At 38.6% G+C, this 19662-nt stretch overlaps 1 protein-coding gene across 1 annotated transcript in view; it reads left to right on the forward strand.

The window, feature by feature from the left end:
- Positions 1-19662, forward strand: part of EEFSEC (eukaryotic elongation factor, selenocysteine-tRNA specific) — a 167710-nt gene that overhangs the window by 79617 nt on the left and 68431 nt on the right. Inside the window, exon 5 of the mRNA XM_074957655.1 lies at positions 14686-15327. Coding sequence (XP_074813756.1) covers positions 14686-15327 — 642 coding nt within the window. The remainder of the gene's footprint in view (positions 1-14685; positions 15328-19662) is intronic.

The raw sequence follows: 19662 nt of genomic DNA on the forward strand, positions 1-19662 counted from the left end.
CTTTCAACCCTGTGTTTGCTGTGATATATTCTTTTGTATATCACTTTGAAGTCTTCAGATGAAAGTCTTGTTATTGTTCCAAAACTAAGTCCAGTTGAAAAAGAGGAATTCTGTTTATTTCATTGGAAGAACAAAATTCCACAGTCATTGTTTTCTACCCATCATTCTGCATTGGCTTTGTGTTGTTTTGGGGGGACTTTCTGAAATATGTGCTTGAAAACCAATTTTGATAAATTGAGGTTTAATTGGTATTAAATGTTAAGCTTATTTATAATACAGCTCTAATAAATACAGAGTACGAGGAACTCTCCATGCTGATCACTGATTAAATACAAGGGCTTTATATACATTACTTTAAAAAATACTAATCTCAGCTGCTTTTACTGACATTGTAGATTATCAAAACAAAGCATTCTATTACAAAGAAATTATAGGTGGTGAAAGTAGCACTGCTTATAGTTAAGGTTGCCTGACATTTTCTATTAGAAGACTCCAGGCTGAAATTTTTCATGCTGGGTGTGTGCCTCAGAGTGAATTTTTTTCACCTGAAATGGTTTAGCTGTTCGAGAACAAGTTAAAGGAAAAAGTTTAATCCATTTAAAAAAGCATTCTTATAATCATTTAGTTGAGAAAGTCTAGTGCTTTTATGCTTTAGAACAGAGATGAGGAATTTGACAGATGGGGAGGATCTTACTGTCAGGAATGTGCCTTTTGCTGTCCCCATGAAAATCTGCCCAAATTTGGCCAAGCCACAAGGCTCTGAAAAATCTCACTTTGCACGTGATCAGTAGAGAGTTAAAGTTTGAGAGATAAATTCTCCAAAGATTGTCTGCACTGAGTATGCACCTTCCCCTCCCAACTTCTATATACTGATCAGACTGTGCATGCCCTGTCCCAATGGAACAGGCTTCAGCATGGGTCTGCTAGGCATTGCTTTGTCACCGGGCACCAGAACTGAGATCAGGGACACTTACTCTCCTACATTCTCAGTGCTTCCCCTGCAGATGCCCAGGCAGCATGGAGAAGGAAGAGGAGGAAATATAGGATGTGAGGAAAAGAGAAGGCAGGGGATGAGGAGGAACTGGGGAGGGAAGAGGGTACAGGAGAAGGATTTAGAAGATGGGGACATGGATAGGAGCAAGAGAGGGGTGAGAGGCAGGAGCGGTGGGAGAGGGCAGAAGCCAGGTTGGGGAGCAGAGGGGCAGGAGCTGGGGAGGGGAAGATAGGAGCAGAACGGGGCAAGGGAAGAAGAGTCTGTAACCATTAGAACACGCTTACCTACAGAACTTGGAATGGAATCCATTATTCCTGAGTGTCAGCATTCAGTTGCTGACTACCAAATAGTTGTGACACCCACTGGCAAAGTATTTGTTTCCATCACGCTTTAGTGGCAGGTCCACTAACAGTTACTCTTAGCTCAAGTGGTAGAGTAGTGTGCTGTTGGATCTAAAGATCCAAACCCTGCTGATGACCTATGTGGGTGTTCAATATAATTCCATAGGTTGGCTTTTTTTTCCAATTGATTAAAAAAAAAAACCATAGGAAATTACATTAAAAACGCCACCATACGTTAAAGAATGCTAAAGATGCAAGGTGAAGCACTCAGAATTATGAAATGGCAGAATTAATGGCAACTTTAATTCGCTTCTTGTGTGCATGCGTTATCATACAGTCCTTAATGATATCGTCATATAAGACTTTTTTCCACAGGACAAGTGCTTCCGTGAGTGCACGGGGTGAGCTGTGCTCTGGGAATAAATTAGGATTGTATAGTGAAGGAGGCTGTTGTGTTTTGGATCCCAGCCTCATTTGTTGCAGGAGTTGGAATGTATATAGTGAATGAGGGGATTGGTGGAAGAGAAAGGATGACCTCAGGACTGAGGCAGTTGAATACTTGTCTGGAGAACTGGAGTCTCCAGTTAGGCAAGTCAGTTAAACCAAATTGTATGTTCCTCATTTTCTGGATATACATCCTGAGACATCTAGGGTCTCATTTGCAGAAGTGCTGAGCATTCTCAACTGCAGCTGAGGTCAGTTGGAGCTCTGCTGTGAACATGTAAAATGGTATGTACTCTGAAAATCAGGCTTTAGGCTTCTCAAATGGGGAACCCAGTACTAATTGATACTTTTGACAATTTTGCCTGTAACCTCTGTGCCTCAGTTCCCCATGTATAAAATGGGGATAATGTCACCTCACTTCACAGGGATGTTGGGAACGCTAATTCATTAGCATTTGTAAAGAACTAAGATACTATGATAGGAGCATTCTAGAAAAGCCCATGAGGAAATTAATAATTCAGTATAGGGTTTTGAATGATGTGCGGTAAATAATGAATGGGTCCACACTTTGAATACTGAGGATAAAAAGAAATACTGAGGAGCTGCCCATTCAGTGAGCACCATCCATCCTGTGTACTGAACAAGGCAGGGGTTCTGCTGGAAAGAAACAGTATGTGATTGTGTAATTTAAAGACTATATCATAATATCATATGTTTCTGCACACAATGGGTGAATTAAAGTTGCCTGAGCAACTGTAATTCGGCATTTCCTAATTCTTGAGTGTTTGACTTTGCAACCTGAATGTGTTTTATGAAATATGTATTTATACTTGTGTAGCACTGTATGTACAAAGATGCGGTGTGTATGAATACAGAATATACAGACATTAAACAGAAACTACACCTTTAAAGCAGAGCAGCATTAAAGTGAGATCAGGAACATGCCATTAGCTTATTGGACAGCCAGCGCTTTTTTTGATTCTGTGCTTGTGATAAGGGAATTTTAACTCCTTTAATGGTGTGTGGTCTATCAACTGTTTTATCCCACTGTTGCAATGTGGGCTGTCAGGATCTGAAACATCTGATCAAAAGAGGGGAATTTCCTAAAAGATTTTATGGTATAGGATTACACTGACAGCACTGCAATCATAATGTGACTTTACTGAACACTAGAAACTCTTCCCTCCTTATTTCTGCTCATTTACCTGTAATTCAGGAGGGGCAGACAACATTTTATCCACAATTATATTCTCCACCCCATACATGGTAGCTGGAGACAAAGTAAGCATTATTGAGGCACAGCAGCACAATCATAACCTCTCCAATCTGTAGTAGGTCCCACCTGCCATTTTGCCCTTGATTATCGGAGAAGAGATGGCCTTCTCTGATCTAGGTTTTGGGGCAAGAAGTTATATCACATGGTGGTTGTATTATAAATAGTGTTACCAACTCTTGTGATTTTATTGCAAGTTGTGTGCTTTTCTTAAGTTGCTGATCAGGTGAGTTGTGTGGTTGTAAGAATCTCAGCTTTTGGGAGGGGGCGTTTGTTTTGTTTTTTTTTTGAAAACGTGAACCTGAAAAGCTCAAAAATGGAAGGTAAATAAGAATCCAATTTTAATTTTTTTAAAAATATCTCATGTTTTTAAGCTAACCTAATGATTTTTTGGATGGCCTGACTGACTCACCCATGAATTCATGCTCCAGTTGTCCCTTGATGCCTTCAACCAGGAACTGTTTGTCTTTGTTGCTAAATGGCATCATCATTTGTGGATCTGTAGAAATTTTCTCTGATATCCATAAATTTTCACCTCTAGTCCCAAAGGAGAGAAACTCACATATTTTAGGTTTAGAGAAGGATTTAGGAAATGAGCTGGTTAAAGGTAGGTACAGTTCTGGATTTGGTTAAGTGATCAGAGTTTAAATTAGATGCAGTATTTGAGATTAGACAAGAGTTCATAGGAAAATAGAAATTACCAGATCACACAAGTGGTTCATCTAGACTGGCAACCTGTGTCAACCAGTGACCCATTCCACGTGCTTCAGAGGAAGGCTGTAGAGACTGCACAATGGAAAGTTATGAAATAACCTGCCCATAGGGGAAATTTTATTCTAATTCCTGTCAGTTAGTGGCTGGCTTATGCCAGTGGTTCTCAAACTATTGTACTGGTGACCCCTTTCACATAGCAAGCATCTTAGTGCGACTCCCCCGCCTTATAAATTAAAAAGACTTGTTTATATATTTAACACCATTATAAATGCTGGAGGCAAAGTGGGGTTTGGGGTGGAGGCTGACCGCTTGTGACCCTCCGTGTAATAACCTCGCGATCCCCTGAGGGGTCCCGACCCTCAGTTTGAGAACCCCTGGCTTATTCCCTAATGCAGGAGCATTTATATTAGTTATAAAATGTTAAATCCATAATGGTGGATGTTTTCTCTATCTTTTAATTGTCAAATCATTTTTTAACCTTCTAAACTCTTGTCAGTAAGTTCAACAGGTTAAGTATGCATTGTGTGGTTTTTTTTTAATTTCCCTTTTCACATTACTTTTGAGAAAGTTATCTACATTTAGTCTAGTTTTTGCTATTTATGGTGAATATACAGCATGTACAGTGGGGTCATGAATGCTGCTCCTGCTACAGAGCTTTTAATGAGGTCTGACATCAGGTTGATGGCAGAAGCTTTTCATGGCCTCCTCCCTACTTGGAATGGTGGTGGCAGAGGGCCGCTCCTCTTTCAAAGAGGCAATGGTAGTGGGATCCTCCGGGACTTACCCCAACAACTGGAGTGGATGTGCTTGGATGCAAGGGCTGGGTCTTCATGCATTCCTCTCCTCCATCCACACACGCAGTCCTCTGCTGGGATGGTGTTGTCAGTGTCCCCCACAGCAGGGATTCTTGGATTAAATACCCCATTGAGATGCGTAGCACAGTTTTCACTTCTCAAAGTTATTGTTTCAGGTTGTCCGCAGATTCAAGCAGACATTATTTCTTGTCACATTTTCAAGCTTTTCTTCACTGCCATGAGGCCTGTGAATTTAGGGCCAGATTTTTAAAGGTATCTAGAAACCTAACTATCTTCAAAAATCTCCCCTTCCCCTCATTTAAAAAAAAAGAAAAAAGAAAACTCAAATTTGCATGTAATCCTATAGCTCCAGGAGCTGCTGCTGCTGTAGGCATGGGTCTTTAGTGCCTGTTCCTTACTTCACCCTTGGCTGGAGCCCAGGGCATTAAATTGGTATCTTCTTTTTGTAGTTTTTAACCCTTTTATACATAGGAACTTTAGGAATGTTTATAACCCATTGATTTTTATCTGATGAATTAGTATTTATTATTTATTGTGTCTTCTGTGGTTCCACCTGTGTTACAGCAGGGCTGGGTTGCTATATCTGTAGTGTCAGTAAGATGCAGTCACAGCACTGGGGGAGGTAGCAGGATGCTGTGGTTCTTATCTAGAGAAGCTAAGAGCTATGACATATGGAACACTGATAACTTAATGAAAGTTGGATAAATAAAGGAAAAGAAGCTCTGACATATCAGGGGAAAAAGTCATTAGTGGATTTTTTTTATCCTGTTTCCTATTAGTCTCTAGTTAAACTGCTTTGAAAATCTTAGCGGATTTTTCCTTTGGTCTTCAAATAACAGGTTCTTTTCTTATATTGAACACATTTTTTTATCTTAAGGGCTGAACAGTTTGGGTGCTTTTAATGTCTCTCTCTGCCTTGCATTTTTTATTTATATGTGAATGCATGGGTTTCCTCCAATTCCCTTTTAACCCCTTTTATAAACTTCTACATAACACTTTAGGAATGTTAATGGGATAATCTAAATTAAAAAAATAATAAAAATCCTTTCTTTGTAAGGGATGTAAGATTTTCAATACATGCCTGTTAATTTACAAAGTGAGAGATACAATCAGTCCCTCTGTGCCACCATTTAGAAACATTATGAGCTAAGTTTGTAGTAACAATTATAATGGTATCCGAGTTAGCCATGTTTACAGATATTGTTTGCATACAGCAAAGGCTAACTTTAAAGTTACACCCAATACTGTTCCCTTTTTTTTTCATGTTTCTACAGATCTAGAATTCCAGGGGAGACGATTAAAATAACTTTCCACTTATTGGACCTATTGAACTGTCCTTCCCCCCCCCCCCCACCTCACTTCTCTTCTCTCTGCTACTGTCATGAAGATCATGAGGCTGACATTGCTTAAAAACATATCATGCTTTTTGTAAAGGTTCAAAGTTGGGAATAGGAAAACAAATAAAATCCCAAACAAATTCCATTGATTTTGCCAAAAATTGGCTGCAATTTATGATTCAAAGTTCTATTGCTCAGGGCTTTCAAACCATTGGGGGCTGGACAAAATGCTCCAAAATGTACGATGCAATCTCCTTTGTAGAAAGATGGACAGGATGGTCTAATAGATCTTTTCCTTTTGTAATTTCTGTGGTAATAAAGCCCAGCACAATATGTAAAAGTCTAGAGCTATATTATAATTTCTGGAGATCCCTTATGTAGGGAAACTGAATATGTGTTAGGAAAACAAAATCCCAATCTTAAGTGCCTGTCAGGTCCTTTTCAGTGTTTTCCAGGTTTGTATTTTAAGGGCCAGACAAAACAGAGAGATGAGATTTAGCCATTCATTGCAGTCCCTGAACAAAACAATGTTGGGGTATTTTTAAGCTACAGAAGAATGTTTCTATCAGTCCAGGTCAGAGTGAGATGCTGCCTCTTGGCAGCAATGACTGGGGACCACTGCTTTAAGGTACACCTTAATGGCCAGATCAGTAGACCAAGAACTCTTAACTTGGACATCCCTCAGGGCTCTGTCCTGGCCCTAGTACTTTTTAATCTACACGCTGTGGATATACCAGTGACAGAGTCAAGGAAATTCATGTATGCGAATGATATTGTCCTAGCTGTTCAGCATACAAGCCTCCATACCTTCAGCTGCACCCTAACCCGAGATCTAGCACAATGGCTGATTATTTCCAATGTTGGAAACTTAGGCCTAATCCAAAAAACCCCATGCTAACAGTTTTCCATCTGAACAATAAAATGGCTAATGCCAAACTTGATGTGCAGTTCTGTGGTGAGAGTGTTAGCCATGAAGCTAATTCAGAGTATCTTGGCCTTAACCCTGGACCACAGTTTGAGCTTTCGACAACACCTCAAGAACACCCGCGATAAGGTCAGGTCTTGTGTCGGGCTTATTAGAAGATTGGTCGGAGCATCATGGGGCTCCAGTCCACGGACCTTACAAATCACATCTTGCTTTCTTAATCATGTCAATGCAAATACGAGGATCCCACTGCACCATGACCTGCAGAACCCACCAAACACAAGATTAAAATCCCGCAACCCTCTATGGAACCATATTAAGATCCTTACCCCCAGCTTTGATGCTGAGGCTCAATGGAGAGTCACATGGAGCACTTTGACTGCTCAAAACAAACAGCTGGTTGTTGATCCTATTGAGGAACCACCGGGTTTTGGTTTATGTTGGAAAGACAGGTGCAGATTGAATCTCATTAGGACATCTCATGGGAGATGTGGACAAACCCTCTTTAAATCGAAAATGAGGCAGACGCCTGTATGTGACTGTGATCACCAGGCACAAACAATAGAGCACACCATATTTGAATGTCCCCTTCGTTCTTTTGCTGGGGGCTTGAAGGACATTCACCAGCTCACTGCTGCAGCAATGTGCTGGATATCAAACTTAGATATAAATTTGTAGCTGTTGCTACCTACCCAAGCTATATGGAAGAAGAAGAAGAGTGCGATGGAACAAAATACTTTATTGATATTTGTGCTCTGCCCAGGCAACAGAAAAAGAATGATTTAAAGCTTCTGACCTTTAGAATGAGATGTAATTCTAGTTCTTCTCATCACCAAACTTTTTTTTTTTTTTTGGCAAGAAACCAATCCCCATGTGCTGTATCCTTGCACTGTTGGAGCCCAGCTGACAGACAGAGATACTATGCTCAATTAAGTTCCTCCCCTTCGTGATCCATTTACCATGTACCCCCATACCAAGAAGAAGAGAACTTTAGGAGGTAAAGTTATGGACACAGTTTTAGGTGTGCGATATCATTGACTTAACTGTTGCCCTCAGGTATACAAATAAGAACCTAGTATTTGGGAGTAGATACCCAGTATAAATGGAGAAAATATATGGGTAAGTACCAGGTACATGGAGGAGTGGGGTGGCTTAAACCACCTACCAGACTACCCTATATACCTGGTCTATCAATGTGAGATGCTAACTTTCCAATAAAATATTATTTCCATTATAGCACAGAAACCGGAGAAGAGGACAAGCAGCAAATGGATTAATGGGAGCCATACTGTTAAAACTTCCTGGAACAGTTTGAAAATTACTCCATTGTATATAGTCTAATGCAGGGATTCTCAAACATAGTTGTAGCAATTACAGCAATTGCTTAAGTTGAAGAGTACCAGTAAGTATTTAATGTATTTTTAGCTTTTTAATCTAATGTAACATTTGGAAATAGAGAGGAGAAGCCAGCGCTATATGACTAGCCAGTTCACTGCAGACCAGAATTTGGGAACTGCTGATCTAATGGAAAATAATTTGAAAATATTAAATACATTGCATAAAACAAAAATTACAAAAACCTCTTTCTTCTACTTCTTGTAATGAAATACTTAGTTTTCTGAGTGTCAGACATTTTAAGCCTAACCATTTAAGTTTATTTGGGGTGTATGTATAATATATAGAGCATGTGGGTCAGTGTGTGTGTGTGTGTGTGTGTATATATATATATATATAATATAATATGTATATGTGTGTATATATATATATACATATAAAATATGTGTGTGTGTGTGTATATATATATATACACACACACATACTGACACTCACACTTATATATAGTGTGATGATCTAAAGTTAATTAATTAATCTCAAGTTAATATAGTTTATGTACACAAAGGCAAATAGTAATCTTTTCCCACTCCTGCAATTTTTATTCTGTATTATTTGGAATCCCCTGCAAGATGCTTCCGATGATGAACTTGTAAGAGAGTTTTACAAAGACTGAAAAAAAAAATAAAAAAAGTCCTTGTCAATGTCCTTTTAAATGCTTAGTTTTTTTTTTAAAGTGGGATATTTAAAATCTGAATGTTCAACAATGAAGAATATTCTAATATATCGTGGCTTCATTCAGTGCATAAATTTGTGTAGTTATATGATTCTCTTTACAAGCTTCAGTTGCTATTTTTGTGTTGAGGAACATAGGAAATGATAGGGATAAAAGAATACCAGGTTAGCTCTTTTAAGTCCATTCGCTCTGTCCACTGCTGTAGAAGTCAGTAAGCCTTCTGGCTGCGCTGCCACATGAGAGATTGAAGGACCTTTCCTTTCCAGGGTAGTATAAATTGGTAACATGAGGTGCCATTTTCAAATTCTGTTTTGTGGACTCATTGGTCTGAACGTACATCTTCAAAAACTGTTCTGTTTTTTAACTGACAGTAACTGTATACATTTCTGCTCATCTTTCCCACAATTACTTGTCCTCAGCATTTGTGCTGTAAATATGATTGTGATGGGAACAAGAGGGAGATGGTGGGTAAGGGGAAAAGGAGGGTACAGATAGCAGCCAGGAATGATGTGGGATAGGTAAAAACGTATCAAATGCTTGCTTAAGTGAAGGATGTAGAAGATAATTGCTAGGTCTTCTCCTGTCAGCCCAGCTAGATAGATAACACTGTCTGGGGTGCTTGGCTGAAAGGATAGTATGCACATGACTTGTGCACAAAAATGCTTGAAAGCAAAATAGTAGGTAGAGTTTAGCATGGGCTTTGATATCACTACTTACAGTGTTTCCAGCAGACAGCAGTTAAGGTCATTAGCCTTTTTAATGAAGGGGTTTCTCGCTTATATTTATACTCTCTGGTCTCTCTTCCCTGTCACATCCTATGTAGTACAGTGAAACACACAGTCATAGATGTGACATTTGATTTGAAAAGGGCTGCAACAATAACTTTTCCTAGTCTGAAAAGGGCTGTTTCTTTTGTTTTTGATTAGAAGCCCGGCATCCAGTGCACCCAAACAATATTAATCTTTGTGTAGCTTGCAAATGGCCTTTCTGTGTATGAATATGACTCCAACCAAGGGTGAGAGGATACATAATTTATGTGGTTCCCAATAGCTTGTGTGTCTGCTATATTTTTTTCTGTTTTTGCTTTGTTTAAAAAGGAATAGAATCCTAATATTTCTTTTTTTTCACTCATGACTGACCTATTTTAAGAGGGTTCTTATTTCCCAGCAGCTGAAGATTTTGGCCAAACAAAATTAGGGCTGTAGGACTTACATCTTTTCCATTATTTTGGTCTGAGTTTCCACAGTTCCGCTTTTACTCTGTGAGTCATTCTTCCTTCTCCTCTACAGTACCCCCAGCCCTCTTTACTTTACTCAGCACTTTCCAGTAGAAGTAAACAATTAATAAGGACTCCAGACAAGATTAGCATCCAGTCTAAGGTTGAGATTGAAACCCTACCTATGGAATGGGACTTAGACGGATTGAGTTGCTCCGTTCACTTTAGTAACTGATGAGGCCTTGGGGTTGATGGGGAATTCATAGAATATCAGGGTTGGAAGGGACCTCAGGAGATCATCTAGTTCAAACCTCTGCTCAAAGCAGGACAAATCCCCAATTTTTGCCCCAGATCCCTAAGTGGCCCCCTCAAAGATTGAACTCACAACCCTGGGTTTAGCAGGCCAGTGCTCAAACCACTGAGCTATCCCTCCCCCCTGAATTGTTTCTATTTTCCTTTTGGTTTTGAAAAATCTCCTCACTGTTAACATTGCCTGTTTACTCAAATGAAAAAAAAAAAAGACTTTTTTTTGTATGGAGCAGTATAGATGACCCATCAGAATGATTGATTCTGATAGTGGCTAGACAGATACTTTGAATAGATTTCAAATGTAAGAATGGATTCTCGGTGTCACTGCACAGTCTGGAACGCTGTCTGGAAGATTTTTGCTCTTTGAGTGGTTGTCTGGAAGTAGCTTTCACCTGTTGCACTCTTGCAATACAGACTGTTAGCCACATTTGCAGACGTGACCTCTCTTTTAGGCACTCAGCAACTGATTTATGTGTACACAATCTGCACTTGTGCACCCAGAGCAGGCACCATAACTATGCCTATCTACTTGGTCTACTTTTGTGGTGTTAAGATTGTTTTGGAATATCCAGAAACTTAAATGTGTTATATTAGGTAGCTGAAATAAAGAGGACACATTGAGGCAACTGAAGAATTCTCTCTCTCCATTTGAAAAAAACATCTACAGATCCTAGTCAGGTGGGTTTCTTACTTTTGTACCATAGAAATAATACGGACCACTATACTGCTTAGGTGGGTATACTACTGGTATTGTGCAGGGGTGGAATTATTATTTAGTATATAACCAAGGTTGATACCCCATTGTGCTAGGTGCTGTACATACTCATAGACAGTCCCTGTCCCAAAGAACTTGAAATCTAAGTAGACAGGACAAAGAATGAAAAATGGAAATGGTATCCCTGTTGTAGAGATGGGAGCTGAGGCAGAGATTCAAGCTCAATTTTCAAAGGCATTTATGGAATTTAGACACCTCTTCCATTAAAGTTAATGAAGATGACTTCACCAGGCTACTTTGAACATCTCAGCCGAAGTGACTTGCCCAAACAAGGTCACGCAGTAAGTATGTGACAGAGCTGGAAATAGAACCCAGATCTGCTGAGTCCCATCAGAGAAAAGACAGTGGGATGGGCAGGTGGAAGATGATGCAGCTTATTGATGTGCTTGCCACAGTTGAGCAGTGAACAGGAACATAAATATGACAGAGTATGATAGATGAGTGCTAATAGTATGTATGCTGTGAATAGCAAAGTAGCATTTGGTACAAAGCAAGAAAATGCTGACATCTCTGTTGCAGCTCTACAGAGAGGAGGAGAACGGGGAGAAAAGCAGTAATAGATCATGAGAATGGAGGCCTGTTGTACTGATTTTGGTTGCCACATTAATTATACAATCCATTATATACCGAGGAAAGATAATCTACTTTTCAGAGCACAGACTTGGGAAGCGTCAAAATTTAGAGCTGTGTTCTGATGTACTGGGTAGGTAACCCCCCTACAAAAGGTAAAATGACTAATAACTTGTAAGTACTTTGAGTTCTAAGGACAAAGAGTGGTATCTAAGAGAGAAATATTATTTATTTTATTATACTATATATGTGTTCCAGCATCTAAATCTGTGTCAAAACCAGAGAGTTACTTGCAAAGAATTAATTGATATTCCAGATCTGTTGTTGTCTGTTTGTGTAAGTATGTGAAGCAGATACATACTGGGTTAATGCATAAGCTGGAAAAATATATTCTTAAACAATGGTTTAGAGAACACACAGAGTAGGCCAAAATGAAACATTATTAAATTAAACTGGTTTGGCCTGATCAGGCTGAATCAAGACTGATCTTAAAAAGCTTATTTCATTCTTTTCTTCTGTTTGAGAACTCGCTGAATTGAAATTACTGATACAACCATAAGCTTATGAATGTCAAACTTCCGATAGTGATTTTTTTTTCTATTTACATTTTTTAAACAGCTAATGAGATGGTAAATAAACTGTATCTATAAATGATGGGCACCATCATGAGCTCCCCAAGATCAATAATATCAAGGAAATGAAATGTAACAGGCACCATGCCTAATTTGTAAATTATTGGGCCAATATCCCCAAGCTCACTTTAAATAAACACAAGTCTGTGCTGGATTATTTTGTGTTTTCTTTTTCTTTCTTTCTTTCTGTCTTTCTGTCTACATTTGAAGTTTCCTAAATTGTGGATTATTTGATATTTCAGACAATTTGATCCCATAAACTTGAGTCACAAATGATACTCTTGTTTACATGATCCATTAGTAATTTGGAGTTTGGGCTAAGTACTAGACATTAAATGGAATCTGCTGAACATCGTCTGGGTGTCCACTGCTGCTAGTCAGTCATAGAACCGGAAAAAAAATGCTACCTCTGAGACATAGGTGGCAGTGGTTTAATGGCTCGTTAGCAGTGAAGGACATCAATAAAGACTAACTAAAACATAAAGGGATATAGTGTCCTCTATCAATTTCAGGGAAAACCCTCAGTGAGTGGGATAGCCCCTTTGTGTGTGAATGTCAGTGAGTAAGATGGTGTTATCAGCTGAGTAGAGGGGAACACCCCGAACGGTAGATGACTTGAAATATGTTTTTAATAAAACTAACTCCACCATTTATTTCTCAGAAATGTTTCCAGGGGTGTCTTCTTTAATATGAGGGCTAAAGCTGTAGACTCAAGAAAGTCTTAGCTGCAGAGTCTAATCTGGAACTTCCAGCATCTTCTTGCATTAAACTCTTGAAGTGAGCATCTTCATATATTTGTTGAAGAAGCATTTCTTTCCAAATATAGTCAAATCACTACCTTCTTTTGTAGCTTTTCATTGTGGATTTGGGGAAAATTTGAACAATGTTAAAAATACTAAATATTATATTAATATGCATATACATGTGTATGTTAATATGAAAGTAAAACATACCAGAATCAAGTATGGGAATTTGAGGACATTAGAGAGAGAGTATTGTGTAGTGCTTGGTGCATGGGATGGCGTCAGAACAAGTGAATAGTTTTCTAAACTCTAATAAGGTCCATAGTAGCTTGTGTTCCATTTTGGATTCTGCCACTGGCATGTCATGACCTTCTGCAAATCATGTAACCTCTCTGTGCTTCAGTTTCCCCAGCTATCAAATGGATGTAATAATACTTCACACAGGCTGTGAAGAATGATGAATCTTTACTAAAGTAGGCACATGCATGAGCACACATGCAGAAAAACTTGGATAGAAGAGAATATGATTGCTGCTATTATAATTTATTTATCACATGACTAAACCTGGTTAGAGAGTTTGGATGTGGATATACTATAATTGAGAGTGATTACAGTTAAACTTCAGAGGTTATTTAAAGGGGCCTGTCTTCAAGTGCTACTCATATGTGTTAATATAAGATTCTCATGCAAATTTCCTTACCTGCACAGGGTTCTAGAGCAGTCCATGTGCATGTCAGAATAAATGTTAATATTTAAAAATAGAGCTATGGCTTATTTGAATTGTTTGGCAGTTAGTTCAGTTGAATGTATATTTTTATTTCAAACTGATGTGGGGTTTTGTACACTGTTATGCATGAATGTGGGGATTAATATTTATTATTAGATAAATGCAGACAATATGCCTGGCACTGTGCTTTTATTGTTTGTATTGTGGTGGCACCTTCTAAGACCTCACTGTGTTCGACTCGGTGCAAATACATAGTAAGAGAGGGCCCCTACCCCTGGATAGCTTACAATCTGATTTAATACTATACAATAAATGAGTGTGAGAAACAAGAGGTGGGTAAAGGAAAAAGAGGGTAATGAAAATAAAATTATGTAGTTACATAGGTGGCTGTTACACATCTTGATGATATCTTAGGGTACTACTTTTTTATAATAAATAGAAAGATGAAAAATCAGCTATTCCATGACATATGCATTAACCACATTTTCACTGGTTTGCTGATTTCTGGTAGGCACATCCGCAGAGTTGACACATACATCAAGATAGTCCGAGCATTGATGATTTTACATTCTAGAAGACGAAAATAAAACTCTTTGGGAGAATCGTGTCAGGGTTCATTTTAGGTAATTTTGTGAATATATTCTTAATCTGATTGCTTTCCATTTTTAAAATTTCAGTCTCTTCTGGATGATGTGAATCTTCAGCAGAGAGCCAGGGCTTGATACACGGTGATTTGATGCTCATTCCATGCAGGTAAATATAAATACGGTTAATTTTCTTATTCTTGTTTCCTCCTAAACAGGTGACAAAGAAAGTCAAGTCTATGCAGATGTTCCATACTCCTGTAACGTATGCCATGCAGGGTGACAGAGTTGGCGTCTGTGTGACCCAGTTTGATCCCAAGCTGCTAGAACGAGGTCTAATCTGTACTCCAGAATCTCTCCAGACCATACATGCTGCTGTCATCTCCTTGAAGAAAATCCAGTATTTCCGTGGTGCTCTTCAGACCAAGGCCAAGTTTCACATCACAGTTGGTCATGAAACAGTCATGGGAAGAGTGATGTTCTTCAGCCCAGCTCCTGCTGACTTCAGCGAAGAACCCCTGGAGAATGCTTTTGATTTTGCAAAGGAATATCTTTATCAAGAGGAATACTTATCTAAGGGGTCAAAATCTTCAGAGGAAAACAAGGAAAATGACCAAACAGGAGAAGGGCAGCTTCCGAGGCAACAATGGGCTTTACTGGAGTTTGAAAAACCTGTGACTTGTCCTAAATTATGCCTTGTGATTGGCTCCAAGCTGGATACTGATATTCATGCAAACACCTGCAGGTTGGCGTTCCATGGGGTACTGCTTCAAGGGATGGAAGACAAGAACTATGTTGAGACTTTTCTTCCAAAGCTGAAAGCGTACAAATTGAAGCATAAGGAAGGACAAGTGGAGAGGGTAAGCTATATTTCTTAGTACTTTATGCAGGCAAAAAAAAAAAAATTAGTCCATGTTTTGATCTGGATCCCAAGTATACCAAGGTGTTACGGAGTTTTTCACCAAATTATGCTCCAGAATTCCTGCTTCCGATTTTTAAAAATTTAGTTTTGTACTCCTTTTGTTTGCAAAGAAAATCTGTGAAAGATTTGTACGTAGCTGATGCAGTATTTCCTGACTCAGCTTGAAGTCATTCAGAAACTATCGCTTTTGAGAAGGGTGTGAACAGCACCATCCCTTTTGGGGAAGAGGGGATATAAGTTAGAAATTTAATGATCTCAATTTCATTGTCAGCATTAACTGTTTCACAATTTATCATTTTAACAGTTTAGCTGGTGTGTTTGTCTGCAAACTCAAACAGCCTCCCATGCTTTCCCAGGAGCCCCAACTCTCCTCTACCCAGCTGCCAAAACCTCTGCTTCCTCTGGCATCTATAGTACAGTTATTCTGTAGTTTGACCAAAATTGTACAGTACTTTGAATATTAAAAATGTAGAGGCAGCATAAAATAAATAGAAATTAATATCAGGTTAAAGAACACTATTGATTGTGTTATTAATTTTCATATTAAATTAAATAAGAACCTCAGTGATTAAAATTTCTCAACATACCACAGAATCTCCTGTTGCCTGCACTGGAGTGCTACAGCATACAGAAATATTGCCACAGGACTTAGATCAAGCCTGTCACTGAGTACATGGGGCCTTGAATATTATATATTATGCACGTGTCACACACACCATATGGTAAGCCATGTCACAGTGCATACACAACCCATCATTAAAGATACATGGGACTTTTTGCAAGAGTAAAGAAATTTGTTCTGACTGAGATTTAATTTGGGTAATTACATTGTGACTCTTTTACAGGCCCTTCATTTTCCTGTGTGTTGTTTTTCTTTACTTTCTGTATTAAACTATTGCTGTATTGCTTTGGGGTCCACCTAAGTTGTGGCTGCATTTCAGTAATGGGTGGATAACCATTTGTATATAGTGCCTGTAATACACTTTGGAACTCTTTGTAGTGAAAGGCGCTCTAGAAATGTAATTATATACATTTTTAAGCAGTTACCCTTTTATTAACAATGTTAATGTAAATGTTAACCAGTAGTGTTTACATGGTGCTTTGAAAATGTAAAATGTGATATAATTGCTAAGCATTATTATATTGTTAACTTATACTATAGAAGAGAATTGTTAATTTTATTCTCGTAATACAAAAACCTAATCATTCTAACAAAACAATCTGCAGCAGTCTCAGCCCCGTTTCTTAGCACACTGCTATAGTGAGGTGTTGTACAATACATTTTCCATATTTTTATATGAAGAATTAAACACTAATGAAAATAGATGTCACAGTACATTTTGTGGTACCGAATTTTGGATTTTTTTTGTTGTTTACTTTGTAATCTGCAACAGATGCATATTAATGAGGTTCTTTCTCTAAAGCACTGACTATTAATTACATCCAGACAAGCAATTACTGTTACTCATCTGTAATTCTCTCCTCCCCTTTTCTCTCTGAGGTCTAGTCTACAGTACCGTGCTACATCAGCACAGCTGCACCGATGCAGCTGTGCCACTGTAGTGTGTCTGGTGAAGACGTGTTATGCCGGCGGGAGATTGCTCTCCTGTAGGCACAATTACTCCAACTCAGCCAAGAGGCAGAAGCTATGCTCTCCCACCGATTTAGCGCTGGTGTGGACAGCGCTTAGGTCGATGTAACTTGCATCGCTTTTCAAACCCCTGAGTGATGTAAATTACATCAGCTTAGGCAGTAGTGTAGACAAGCCCTGAGACATCAAATATCACTGTAAAAGTAAGTATTTTGTAGTATTTTCCTTGTTGTAGCTTCTGCTTTCCAGGGACACTTTGCTTCTCCCCCATGCTTTCGCTACTAAATCTGGAGGTCAAGATTTTCAAAAATGGCTAGTGATTTTTGGATGCCTCAGTTTTTGAGTGCCCAACTTGATATTCCTTAAAGAAGTGTAGTTTTCAGAGAATGTAGTTTTCAGCACTTTCTGAAAATCAGGTCCTTTTTGAGCCATCTTAAGTTGGGAACCCAAAATCACTAGTCAGTATTCAAAATCTTGACCTGGAGGTTTATATGCATTTCATTCCTCTCAAATAGCTAGTCTTCCTTTCCAGTAGATAGTGGCAGTCCCAAACTAGAGCACCCTACCTTCTGACATTTGGATTTGATAGATCATGTTTCTGTTTCATCTGTATATTTTAATACCAGTTTTTCTGTTCTGTCTTGTTCCATTTATACTCTATTGACGTTCTGGCACCTTTTCTCAACTTTAAAAATTACTTCCTTCACCTCTACTAGAACTTTTAATTTATGCAAAGCTCCTACTGCTGGTAGCATTGGTAACTGCCAGAGAAACCTGGCTTGTCTGTGACTTTTCTGCTTGAATGTGGATATTAGCAAGACTAATGAGAACAAGAGTGGGTGCAAACTAGAGGGGCCCACACTGTGTTGTTTTTTTAAACTGAAATGATCTGGATTCAGATTAACTTTCTTTGCTCAGTATTTATTATTATTTCCCCTTACATTACAAAGGGAATTATGAATACTTTGGTAAATAGTTTGAACAATTATATAATATTCACAGAAGCTACAGTGAATATCTGTGGTACGCGTTGATTAACTGATATCTTGCAATTTTTAGCGCTGGTCATTCAATTTTTATGAATAACTTTTTTGAATTTTGTCCATCAGTTGTAAAATTATTACCATATGTTGCACTATCCAGACAGCTCTGTAAATAAATTGAATAATATTAATTAAATTATTCATTTTTTTCTCTTGCCTGGCAAATAACAGACAAGTGACTACTTTTTTAAAATCAGTTGACCAGCGTAATAATCTCTGAAACGGATATCCTTCGTGAATTGTAGCTGATATCCCTGTAACTTTTAAAACAGCACTACTGTGGGCTAGGATGGGTGGCAGATGTCGTACCTTTTTCCAGTCATGGAACTGTCACAAAAGCTTTAGAAAGTGGGGGCATTAATCATTCTCTTTACTAACACCAGTTGGTTCTACAAGTGAGGATGTACTGTCAAGTCATCAACTCGTCATCTGTGTTAGGTCTGTATGTACTAAATGGCATATATATAAAAAATTCATTCTGATCTCTGGTTATCAGGGAACTGTGGTTCATTCAGAGTTAGTATTTTCCCCCAGTACATGCCAAAAAGGTACGGCAGAGCATGTAACTCTAGTATAGGCTGAGTATAAAGATAGAGGAGTACATCAGGTCTTAGGAGGGTTGATGGGAAGAGGACGGTGCCAATTATCATGGGTCTGCTGGGGAAGTACTTACGACTTCACATTGAAGGAATAGAAGGAAATGGATGATTTTGGTGAGTGGAGAGCAGCAGGAACCAATTGGTGGTGCATTGCCTTTTTGTTTTGTTTCTTTTTAGTATACAAAGTCTCTAGTTAATAGAAATTCTGAATCAGTTGGTCCCACCCTGCTGCTGTTGGATAGCTAGAGATTAGGATAATTGAATTTAGGGTGTCTATTCTTGGCATTGATGCAGGAAAATCTCATACTCTCTGCTAAAGCAAGGAAGTTGGTGCCCCCCCCACCTTTTCTGGGGAGGCACAAAAATAATAATTTTACCTTTATGGGAAGTTAACTTTCCCTCCTGAGAATACTGTTAGGGAAAATTGGCTTCATAACTTCCTGAAGGGCTGGGAATGAGAGAGGAAGGCTGGGGTATGTAGTGTTTGGCTTTCCTGCTTTAGTAGTGGGGGGAACCTATTACTGTAACCAGACTGTTACAGGAATTCAGTGGTATCCATTTGTAAAATGTTGTACTCATTTAATCTAATGTGGATGCTCCCTAGCCCCCTGCTTGCTGTTGGAATTAAAATAAATCCCCCAACAGTTTAATGACCATTTAACCCAGGAGAAATCAGGTGTTTATTCTTTTGCTCTTTGTTTCTACTCTGATTAATTTCAGAGCACTTATGAAATAGTAAGAACTGTAAATTAATTAAGTTTCCAGCATCCTCAGACTCATTTTTTAATGGATTTAGCTTGGTGTTTCTTTGAATGATATAGTGATACTTCCTCATAGCTTGTAAGCTATCTGACAGCAGAGGAGAGACATTCTGGCCACTTCAAAAAGGGTGAAATCATCAAATGAGAGAACACTGTGTTAAAACAACAAACCTCACACAACCCCTCCCCGCTTCCCCCAAAGTGCCCTTTGAATTAGCTTGTGTACTGTTTCTTTAAATCCCTGCATAAAGTTACTGGCTCTGCTTAAGTGCTTCAGAG

Source organism: Natator depressus, chromosome 7 (assembly GCF_965152275.1).
Source record: "Natator depressus isolate rNatDep1 chromosome 7, rNatDep2.hap1, whole genome shotgun sequence".
Classification (NCBI taxonomy): domain Eukaryota; kingdom Metazoa; phylum Chordata; order Testudines; family Cheloniidae; genus Natator; species Natator depressus.